The sequence below is a fragment of the Xiphophorus hellerii genome, chromosome 6 (assembly GCF_003331165.1).
Source record: "Xiphophorus hellerii strain 12219 chromosome 6, Xiphophorus_hellerii-4.1, whole genome shotgun sequence".
Classification (NCBI taxonomy): domain Eukaryota; kingdom Metazoa; phylum Chordata; class Actinopteri; order Cyprinodontiformes; family Poeciliidae; genus Xiphophorus; species Xiphophorus hellerii.
In genome coordinates this window covers 30,073,321-30,085,246 of record NC_045677.1, presented here as the reverse complement: position 1 = coordinate 30,085,246, position 11,926 = coordinate 30,073,321, and the positions used below count along the sequence as shown (strand labels likewise).

Below are 11,926 nucleotides of genomic sequence, written 5' to 3'. Positions count from 1 at the left end.
GCTCTGTTGGATTTTATTTGTCAGACAGGAGAGCAGGTAGAGAGCAGAGACCTGTCGCCTGTCATCATGGAAAAATAATATGGAATGATAAGATCATTTATATTTCTATTTTCACCTGTGGTTTGTACTATAAAATATTTATTTCTCATTTAGCTTAACCAATTTTGATTATTTTTTCTTCAAAATCGCTGAATTTTTGCATTTTCCCATTTAAATGCTCAGAAGCGCAGCAGGTGAGGCAGCAGGTGAGGCAGCAGGTGAGGCAGCAGGAAGTTGAGCCTCACCTGGGATTGATCAACCTCTCACTAACTGCACTGGCTGCTATTCTATGTTCCTCCTGTCTGTACATCACCAATAAAATGGTTAAAAACATTTGATATATGAACTGATTTTCCATAATTTAGCTTATCTATATGATGTTCAGTGTTTTTTGTCACCAACTGTGTGTGTAACTGATGAGCAGCGATCAGAAACCGGAGAACAAACTCGGTGAGGCAGGCAGTTCTCTGGTCTCATGGCAGGGGGCGCTCATGATCCCAGACACTGAGAGTCCACAACTGCAGAGTAAGAGACAGCGAGCTAGCCATGGAGCTAGCCGTGGAGCTAGCCGTGGTGGTAGCCAGACAGTAAAGTGCAGCGATATATTTATAGTTTTCTCCTCGTACCACAACAATCACTTATTAATAATCACAAAATAAACATTAAGCCTAAAACCAAACCGCTGCAACAGACTGAATGTTCTGCTCTTTGTGTTTCAGTGTTTTTTTAGGGCCGTTGTTGTCAGTTGCTATAGCAACGAGTCCGGATACAGAGAGCGAGGAAGAAGAAGTTTTGAGTTTTACTTTAACGGTTTTTCCCTTTGCTGTGGAGCATGAAATTAATAATATCTACATGTTTGATTGAAATAACGGATTATTCTACGGCGGCTATGATGACATGTAGAAGAAAAGTGTTTTTGCCCTCCAGCTTTGTCCGCATGCGCAAAATTTCCTTATGTAAACAATAACATGCAGGGCGTCTATATTTGTAAATATGATTATGATTAAGTCAGAGCCTCATCAGCTATGAATCTCACTGAACGTCACTGGTAGAGAGAGAGACGAGTCAAAGGTCAACAGGCTGGGAATCGAACCCACTGAAGTTCAGTCGCCGCCACAATGCAGCTCCAGTTTTCAGCTCCATCCATCCCACAGAATGCTGCTGCCACCACCATGTTTTCCTTTATGTTTTAGGTCTGCGGATCAGAACATTTCTATTGGCTTTTATTTCAGAAATGTTTTGCTCCACAGTTCCTGCCGTCGCCTGCCGGCCCGTCAGAAAGCGACTCGCTCTGTCATGACGAACCTGTTAGCATTAAACCTGGACGGCTCAGAAACAGACGGTTGGTGCCTGATGTCACTTCATTTGGTGGATCTAACTGTTTGTATGTCCAGGTTGCTGCGCAATCAGCAGGATGCAACCAAACAAATCATTTTACTGCAAACTGAGGAAACAAGATGGATACAGATGGCAGCCATTTATCACTTCATTGATTTGCAGCAAACAGTTTATGGGAGGCGTCTAATCATCAGTAACCCTGGAGCTCCACCATCATGTAGCCTAGCATGTAGCTAACGCCGCTAGCTAACGCCGCTCCCTGTGAGCTACATCCCAGTTAGACTAACAGGAGCCAGTAGAAGCCAAACTGGTCGCTCTGATCAATTCTCCCGTCCATCACTAACAACGTCCATCATGGTGCCTCAGCATGGTCAGGTAGAGTCAACACCTGTTTGACCTCAGGGGTCAGAGGTCACTGATTCCATCTCTGTCAGTCACCAGGGGAGAGACGGGGGACGGTCTGGACCCGTCTGGATGGGTTCAGACGGGCCCGGACGGGTCCGGAACCACCTGGACCGTCTGTGTTCCGGTCAGAGGAAGCTGGAGGACCCAGAAACGCCTTCAGTCTCCATGCAGGCCGGGATTCAAACCATCAACCTTCTGTCTGCAAGGCAGCAATAATCATCATAAACTCATTTTTATATTCTGTGATATTTATGATTCATCCATTCATCCCTAACTGGGTCACCAGAGGTTAAAATGTTAGAATTTATTCTTTCATTTGATCTCATTTAATTTCATAACTCTGTGGATTTATGACCTCAGAACAAGATGAGCAATAAAACATGTTAATAAAACATGTTAAGTCATAAATTTATTTCTGACAATAAATAGACTTTTTCATGTAAATGTTTCTGTCACCAAAACCAAACAGAACCAGTTAGGATTTTTATTTGTTTTTTATAAACATCTCCATTTGTTTCTTTGGTTGTTTCCCTTTAATTCAATAACATTTTATGCATTTTCTCCCTTATGATTTATGAAACTAATCATTTAGTCCGTGGAGGCAGAAGCTGGTTGGTTTCTGCAGCATCAGAAACTGTTTCCCTGATTTCAACATAAAGACATTTATTCTGTTCATTAGTTCTGGTTCTTTAGTTCTGGTTTGTCTGACCCGTTTCCGTGCTTGTTGCTCACCCAGCTGTCTGAACAAACACTTTGGTATCTCAGCTCTGCAGGTTTTGCAGCAGAACAAACAGGAAACCACAGAAACATCAGCAGCTTGTTGCAGTTTGAGCCGCTCTGCTGACAGATTACAGATTATGGCTCTGCTGATCTGTGACAGATTACAGATTATCTCTCACATCACTTTGATAATATGTGATAAAATGACTAGAAATCAATAAATCAGGTGGATTCTGCAGCTGAAGGATGAAAAGTTTCACTAAAAACCAACCAGATGGTCTAAAGAAACTTTTATTTTTATTGAGCAACAGGAGGAAGTTGAGTTGTGTCAGAGTAAAGATGGCCGCCGCTGCTCAGAGGTCGACCTTTGACACCGTCGGCCATGATAAACAGGCTGAAGGTTCTGGATCTCCCAGGACGTTCAGACCGACCCGTTCTCCTCTGACTGCTTCCTTAACTGCTGAGGTTCCACAAGGTTCTGATTTAGATCCACTTTTATTTTCCTGTTTTATTATTTCACTCTCTGGTTTCATCCTGTTCAGAAATGACTGATGACCCTGAACTGTAATTTCATTCAGATCACATCAGCTGGACGGGTTGGACCTGTTGGACCTGTTGGACGTGTTGGATGGGTTGGACATTTTGGACGTCGTCCCGTTTGTCCTGATCAGTGATGGTCTCTCCAGTAACTCTCTGGTTTTAGACTCCAGTAAGACAGAAACTGGTTTTTGCTCCCAGTCACACGAGTCAGAACATCAACTGGATCCTTCTGCCTGTTAGTGGAATGGAAGGAAAAACTCCAGGCGACTCGTTTGACTCGTCATCAGGCTGCGACTCACGTTGAGGCCGTTTGTGTTTCATTACAGAAACTTTTCTAAGATCAGACAGACGAGCTGCTCTGGAGGAAATCCTTCCTGCTTTAGTCTCACCTGCTCTGTTACTGTAACGACCTTTGACCTGCTGGACAAATCCTTCGTTTCTGGTTTGGTATGAATGCAGAACAAATCCTGTCGTCCCTCCGGTTCTGTTCTCTCCGCTGGTCGGTTTTAGGATCGTTGTAAAGTTCTAGTGCCGACCTGCAGAACGTCACATGGCCAGGCTGCTGGTTCTGCTGCTGGTTCTGTAGTAACTAAAAGTTCTGCTGGTTCTGTTGCTGGTTCTGTAGTAACTAAAAGTTCTGCTGGTTCTGGTTCTGTTCTCCTGGTTGAACCTGTTAAAATCAGTGGGAGGTTTTGGACGGTTTTCCCTCTCAGCTCTATTTTCTGACTGCAGGTTTTTTAAAAACCAACTAAAACATTTTATTTTATTTTATTTTATTTTATTTTATTTTATTTTATTTTATTTTTTCTTTTGTTGGTTTTCTGGTTTCATGTTTGTGAAAATAATTATAGAAATAAACTTTACTGACTAGAGAGCAAAGATCAGGTGAAACTCTCAGCCTCCGAGTCAGACGTGTCTCCGGGTCGCTGATGCTGATCGATCGGCTGCGACCTTTGACCTCTGCAGGGGTCATCGTAACAACGCGGCGGCTTCACTGGAACATTTCTCTGAATATCTGCATCAGATTTCATGACTTTATTTCAGACAGTTTAGTTAAATTTGCTTCAGTTTAACATAAATGTAACTTTTTCTTTGTAATGAAGATAAAAATGAATCATAAATTATAATGACTCTATTCTGACCCAAACAAACAGCTTCAGCATTTCTCTATAAATCAGAACCGGATCAGAACCAGAAAAATCTGTTGGTAAATATTAATATTTGTTATCTGAGTTCAGCCTCTGGTTTCATTTCCATCACGTCTTTATTCATATTTCACTTTGATTCTTATTTTCTCCCTTCTGGTTGGTTTCGTTCCATCAGACGGCCGCCGCCCGTCGCCCGCTGCCCGCCCGCCGCCCGTCGCCCGCCGCCCGCTGCCTGACACCCGCCGCCCGCTGACGCCTGGGGAGGATTTACCCATAATTCAATATTCACCTTCATTGATTAGCTGATCATCATAACTGATCAGATTCAGCAGATAAAAGCGAATCCTTCCTGCCGGATCAAAATCATCCAAAGATAAAAAGTTTTTCCTGAACAGATGAAACCAAAACATAAATAAATAAATAAAACCCAAACCAGCAGCAGAACCTCTGCAGCCTCTGACCTCTGACCTCTGACCTTCATCTGACCTGAAGCCCAAAGTCCGACTGGATCTGTCAGGTTTTACTGTAAACATTTTCCTGAATGAACTTTGACCTCCAGCAGGAAAAACACCGAAGATCCAAACTAACCAGAGCAACTATAGATGTTCAATACTAGATGTTCAATACTAGATGTTCAATAATAGATGTTCAATAATAGATGTTCAGTAATAGATGTTCAATAATAGATGTTCAATAGTAGATGTTCAATAAAAGATGTTCAATAATAGATGTTCAATACTAGATGTTCAATAATAGATGTTCAATAATAGATGTTCAATACTAGATGTTCAATAAAAGATGTTCAATACTAGATGTTCAATACTAGATGTTCAATAATAGATGTTCAATACTAGATGTTCAATAATAGATGTTCAATAATAGATGTTCAATACTAGATGTTCAATAAAAGATGTTCAATAAAAGATGTTCAATAAAAGATGTTCAATACTAGATGTTCAATACTAGATGTTCAATAAAAGATGTTCAATACTAGATGTTCAATACTAGATGTTCAATAAAAGATGTTCAATACTAGATGTTCAATAATAGATGTTCAATACTAGATGTTCAATACTAGATGTTCAATACTAGATGTTCAATAAAAGATGTTCAATACTAGATGCTTCATGCCAGTAACTCTCAGATTTATTCTTTATTAAATGTTGAAATCTAGTCAAAGTCTCAGCCGCTGCATCGTGTCCAACACCAACACACTTCGTGATTTTATTTTGAAAAGCTGACATCATTTCCTCCGACCAGCTGCCTAATCTGCTTTTCTAGTTTGTGATGAAAATATTGAAATTGAACTGAATTTCTCTGATTTTCTCTTATTTCTTTTCTTTTCAATCTTTTCTGTTTTTCTGCTGCCGTTTAAAAGTTGAACCAACTCTGGGTTTGAAATGTTTCCATTTTCCAAAGTTCAACTATAAATGATGTCTGTCTTAATAAATTAAAGACGTTCTGGTTCTGATGGTTCTGATCGGGTTCGTTTCTCAGATTAAAGGCAGATTTTAAACATTAAGATCATAATAATGTCGGACATGATGCTGCCATCGCCGCTTCACGTTTCATTAACAGGAAGTAATCCTGGATCCGTTCTCTTTTATTTTGTCTCAAAGCTCCAGTCGGTTCTGGTTCTGGTTCTGGTTCCGGTTCTGGTTCTGGTTCTGGTTCCTTCTCGTTAGCGGAGAGTTTTTCTCTCCACTGTCGCCTCATGCGGGTTTGTTAGGACTGAATGACTTTAAACTGAACCCAGTTAAACGACTTTGAGATGATTTTAGTTTTGAAATGACATTAAATAAATAAACTGAATCAAATTTAATTTAATATTTAAATCTTAACTGTTTTCTGTGGCAGAAAATTATCATAATTAATAAAAAATTAAAGTTTGAAGACAATAAACTGTGTTTAAATAATCTAATCTAATCTGAGATTTTACTGCTGGAATAAATGAACTTGAATAAATATTCTCATTTACTGAATATTAATAAATCATTTTTAATAAATGTTCCCTTATTTGGTGAAAATGTAAATAAAAACCATCAAGTCTCGTTTATTTTTGTTTTTTATTTTATTTTGAAGTTCCACACAGTCGGTCATAAAACTACATATTTCTGTTTTAGATGAAACTAATATTTACACAAACATCAAACAATAATTCATTCATCAGGAATAAAACATTAGAAGTGACTTTAAGACAATCATGTTTATAACTTCATATTTGCTCCGTTTAGGTTTTTAACAGGAAGTTTTATCTACAGATCCTCCAGATCCGGATCGGTCCGGATCGGTCCGGGTCATAACGGGTCGGTCCGGGTCGGTCCGGGTCGGTCCGGGTCGTTTCCTTCGTCCTCAACAAATCCTGAAAAACAAAAAGAAAAAATATTTTAATTGATTTGATGTGAACCAGATTTATTAAAACCAAGTCAACATGAATCTGGATCTGTGAGGCGACGAGAAGAAAAGCCTGAATAAGAACTGAGACAATCACCTGGTCACCTGGTCACCTGGACACCTGGACACGTCCTGCCGCCGGTCCAGGTGACCGGGACAAAGTTCTGTCTTCATCAGAACCCAGGTCCAAAACATCAACCAGCTTTAACTTTCCTCACGGCGATTCAGACCAGAAGGAGGTTTATCACCGACCGACTGGGAGGTTCTGATGGACCTGACGGGTCTGAACGGGTCTGGTTCTGGTTCTGAACAGGTCCGGTTCTGAGTCCAGCTCCTGGACCGAACTTTTAGAAACGTTTCGTTTTAGTTCTCTGACTTCGTTTCGTTTCTGCTGCTGGTTTTTATTCCTCTGAATCAGAACCGGGTCAGAAAACCCAAACCGGGTCAGTCGGTTTTCATGTTTCTCTCATTATGAAAATATTTACTGTCATGATAACTGACATTTATTTCCATCTGCTGTTCCTGTTACACTTTCAGAATAAAAGCACTCTTATGAGTTTTAAAGGCTTTTCAAATTAAAATGTTTTTCCTCTGGATGAATTTTATACTGGAGTTACTCCAATAAAACCCGACAGGTTCTGGTTGTGGTTCTGTTTGTGGTTCTGTAAGGTTCTGTGAGGTTCTGTTTGTGGTTCTGTTTGTGGTTCTGGTTGTGGTTCTGTAAGGTTCTGTGAGGTTCTGTTTGTGGTTCTGTGAGGTTATGTTTGTGGTTCTGTGAGGTTCTGTGAGGTTCTGTGTGGTTCTGTGAGGTTCTGTGAGGTTCTGGTTGTGGTTCTGTGAGGTTCTGTGAGGTTCTGTTTGTGGTTCTGTGAGGTTCTGTGAGGTTCTGTGTGGTTCTGTGAGGTTCTGTTTGTGGTTCTGTGAGGTTCTGTGAGGTTCTGTGAGGTTCTGGTTGTGGTTCTGTGAGGTTCTGTGAGGTTTTGTGAGGTTCTGGTTGTGGTTCTGTGAGGTTCTGTGTGGTTCTGTGAGGTTCTGGTTGTGGTTCTGTGAGGTTCTGTGAGGTTCTGTGAGGTTCTGGTTGTGGTTCTGTTTGTGGTTCTGGTTGTGGTTCTGTGAGGTTCTGTGAGGTTCTGTGAGGTTCTGTGAGGTTCTGGTTGTGGTTCTGTGAGGTTCTGTGAGGTTCTGGTTGTGGTTCTGTGAGGTTCTGTGAGGTTCTGTGAGGTTCTGGTTGTGGTTCTGTTTGTGGTTCTGGTTGTGGTTCTGTGTGGTTCTGTGAGGTTCTGTTTGTGGTTCTGTTTGTGGTTCTGGTTGTGGTTCTGGTTGTGGTTCTGTGAGGTTCTGTGAGGTTCTGTGAGGTTCTGGTTGTGGTTCTGTGAGGTTCTGTGAGGCCCGGTACTCACACTGACTCATCCACAGCCGCAGCGTCATCAGGACGTTGAAGGCCACCGTCTTCATGAAGATGACTCTCAGGCCGAAGATGGTGATGGAGGCCAGATTCACCATCTCATCTGAAACAGCAGCAGATGAGACGGTTAAAACGGAAACGTTAGAACTCAGCAGAACCCGTTGAGGTCACTGGGTTTAACGTACCTGGTTCCAGACTGGCGTCACACTGGACCGGTTTTGTGCTGTTATCTGAACAGCAAACAACAAACAATCATCAGTAACCAGGAAACGAAGTGATGGTGGAAAGTTGGATGATTCAGACTCACCTCCACATTCACCTCCGTCTCCCTGAAAGGCCACCTGGCTGTAGAAACCTGTTGGTTCCCCTCTGTCATTTCTTATCGGGCTGGCCGGTTCGTTCTCAAACCCGGGTGTTTTCATTGCTGCCTTGAGTCGAGTAAATCCAGTTGCCAGACAAACTGTGGTTCCGTCGTCATCCCGACCCAGATCGTAATAATCCGGCTCAATAATTTCCTCTGAAACACAGAAACAGAAATCATGAATATAAAACATTAAACTTTTTTCTTTCCTTCAGTGACAGAAAGCTTGTCGTGTTCTTCATGAGTCCGTCCGGTTCAGTGGTTCTGATCCGGTCCTGCCAAACCCGACCAGAACCAGAACATCAGATAAATGATGATGGTTTCATTAATTCACCGTTTTTACAGATTTTATTGTTTCTGTTGAACTTTGAACTCGTTTCTAGTTTTAGTTTAAAAACGTCGAGTTTTTTCTTATATTTGATCCTCAGTAAGATTTTTATTCAGCCAAACAAACGTCCAAAAAATAAAAACATAAAGATAATAAAAATAATAAAGATAATAAAAATAATAAAGATAATAAAATCATAAAGATAATAAAATAATAAAGAAAATAAAAACATAATAGTAATAAAATCATAAAGGTAATAAAATAATAAAGAAAATAAAAACATAATAGTAATAAAATCATAAAGATAATAAAATCATAAAGATAATAAAATAATAAAGAAAATAAAATCATAAAGGTAATAAAAACATAAAGGTAATAAAAACATAAAGATAATAAAATCATAAAGATAATAAAATCATAAAGATAATAAAATAATAAAGAAAATAAAAACATAATAGTAATAAAATCATAAAGGTAATAAAATAATAAAGAAAATAAAAACATAATAGTAATAAAATCATAAAGATAATAAAATCATAAAGATAATAAAAACATAAAGATAATAAAAACATAAAGATAATAAAAATAATAAAGATAATAAAAACATAAAGATAATAAAAACATAAAGAAACATAAATGTAAATGTTTTATGGGTTTAAAGTGTCGGTACGAAGCAGAACTTTGGTAAATAAATCTGAGGATTTTGTTTAAAATGATTCCAAACTGTTATTTCCTAAAACTTGATGTTTTTATTAAAGTTTCATATTTTCTGACATATTTAATGTCAGTTATTGGATCAGAACCAGGAGCTGCTACCACAACCAACCAGAGCGTCACAAAAAGGACCAGACAGTTTCCAGCTCAGATTTTAATAGTTTTATTCCAAATTAAAAAATGTTTTTATTAAGATCAAAAATAAATCCTCACTGAGTTTAAATCATTTTTTCTGTTCAGTATTTTTTACTGGATATTTATTTAGATTAATTATTCATTTTAAACTGAACTTGAGGCCAAACTGCTGAATAAATAACTCAAATTAAATTTAATAACAATTTAATATATTCTATAAAACCCTGCAGCAGATTTGAGCTGCGATGAGAATCATTTAGTTTGTTTGGTGATTTTTCATAAATATTAAATGTTGGGAATCAACTTACTGGAAGAAACAAACAGTTTGAGTCCAGATCCAAACATCAGCTGAACGTTGTTGTTATTCACACCGGAGTGGAACCAGTAACAGAAACCAGTTCACACTAGAACCGGTTCCAGGGTTCATACTGGGCCAAAATGATCAATCTGAATTTCAGATTTCAGCTGTTTCATCCTTCAGTATTTTCTATTTATTTATAGAAACTTGAAGCATCTTTAAAGTTTGTTTTAATGTTTGGACCAAATTGTTGAAAAAATGAAAGTTTTTTGTTAAATTAGTGAAAAATGTTGAACTGGACTCACTTTGTTCCACTGACAGTTTGGATCCGGATCCAAACTGGATTTTATTGAATCCAGTTTGTGTCACACAGCGACTCAGCGCCAGACAGAAACACTCCATCAGATTATCCATCAGATTATCCATCAGATTATCCATCAGATTATTTTAGCTCTAAATCTGAGAAAATATGATAATAATGAACAATATTTACATGGAATCAGGTGAATTATTAACTTGTTCCCTTTACTATAAAATCATGAATTTAATGTAATTCTGACTCTGATGAAAAGTTGAAAACTTCTGGATTATGTTGAAATTATCTTCTGAATGTTTTCCAGTTTATTGATCTGAATCTGAGCTTCAATTCAACAACATATTATTTAGTTATTAATCTGTTATTGTCATGAATTAAAGTGTAAATAAATTTACACTTTAATTCATGACAATAATAATAAATAAAAACTGAAGTTGATTTTGTGTTTTTAGATCGTTTTGTTTATGACGGAGATTCTTTATTAAACTACATTTTGCTTTAGAAAATAATGAATTTCTGTAAAAGTGGTTTAATGAACAACAGATGATGAATCCTGTTGAACTGGACTCACTTTGCTCCACTGACACTTTGGTTCCGGGTCCAAACTGGATTTTGCCGACTCCACTTTGTGTCACACAGCGACTCGGCGCCAGACGGAAACCCGACCGGTTCTGATCCGTTTAACATTTCTTCTAAATAAATCTAAATTCTAAACAATTTAAATAAAAGATTGTTGGTGAGATTTATGAGAACTAAAATCTTCTTCTATTCACATTTATGATTATTATTATTTACAAAAATTTACAAATGGCGAAAATTTGAAGCATCAATTTTGTGCTGCTGTGATGTTTAAAGTAACTTTAAATAAATCTGTAAAAATGGTCAATACTTCACAGGCAGCAGGTTTCTGGGTCCAACTCACGCTGCGACCCGGCAACCCGGACTCCGGGTCCAAACAGGACCAAGAGCCGCAGCAGAACCTTCAGTTCCTCTCCGGTTCTGTTGGTTCTTTAGGGTTTAATTTAGATGAATCTGAGTTTAAAATCCATCAGATATTTTGGTTTAACTTGTAATCAGTAAAGAAATTGTTCTGGATGAAATCATAACGATACAAAATGAACTGGGAAGTTTATCGTTTTTCAGAATAAAAGCAAAGATTTAAAGAACATAAATGTGATTATTGCATAAAAATATTTATGATAATAAGTTTGATTCAAACATTTCAGTAATCAGCTTTAAACAGTAAAGATTTTTATGATTTATTTATGAATATTTTTGTGTTTTTGACCTGAACTCACTCGTTTCCACGGTAACTGAAACTCCAGACCCAAAAACCATTTTCAGATTTCCAGTTTGAGTCTCACATCAGAAAAAACTCCAACAAAAACCAAACCAGCGAACGTTTGGTCATATTTCATAAACCTGACATTATTTCTGCCACTGATTGAGTTGAAATCAATATTTAAATGAAGCTGATTGATAATCGATCATCTTCAGTCAATTTCAGAGTCAACAGCGTTTCTGACTGATGTTTGTTAGACTTTATTTTCTTACGGTGCTGAACCTGTAGCTCGGTTCCGGACCCGAAGTGGATCTTCCAGGTTCCGTCATTCACACAACGACATCCTGCTCAGCAGAAACCGGCTGGTTTTAATCTGGTTGTAATCTGGTTGTAATCTGGTTTTAATCTGGTTTTAATCTGGTTGTAATCTGGTTTTAATCTGGTTGTAATCTGGTTTTAATCTGGTTGTAATCTGGTTTTAATCTGGTTGTAATCTGGTTTTA

General features: G+C 38.2%; 1 protein-coding gene across 1 annotated transcript in view; it reads right to left on the bottom strand.

Annotated features, from left to right (window-relative positions):
- Positions 1-6,242: 6,242 nt before the first annotated feature.
- The window catches only part of LOC116721073 (M1-specific T cell receptor alpha chain-like), a 39,337-nt gene continuing 33,653 nt past the window's right edge, over positions 6,243-11,926 (bottom strand). The window contains exons 2-5 of the mRNA XM_032564617.1: positions 8,297-8,506; positions 8,175-8,219; positions 7,985-8,092; positions 6,243-6,552 (exon numbers count right to left, since the gene is read on the bottom strand). Of these exons, the coding sequence (XP_032420508.1) occupies positions 6,551-6,552; positions 7,985-8,092; positions 8,175-8,219; positions 8,297-8,506 (365 nt within the window). The 3' untranslated portion in view covers positions 6,243-6,550. The remainder of the gene's footprint in view (positions 6,553-7,984; positions 8,093-8,174; positions 8,220-8,296; positions 8,507-11,926) is intronic.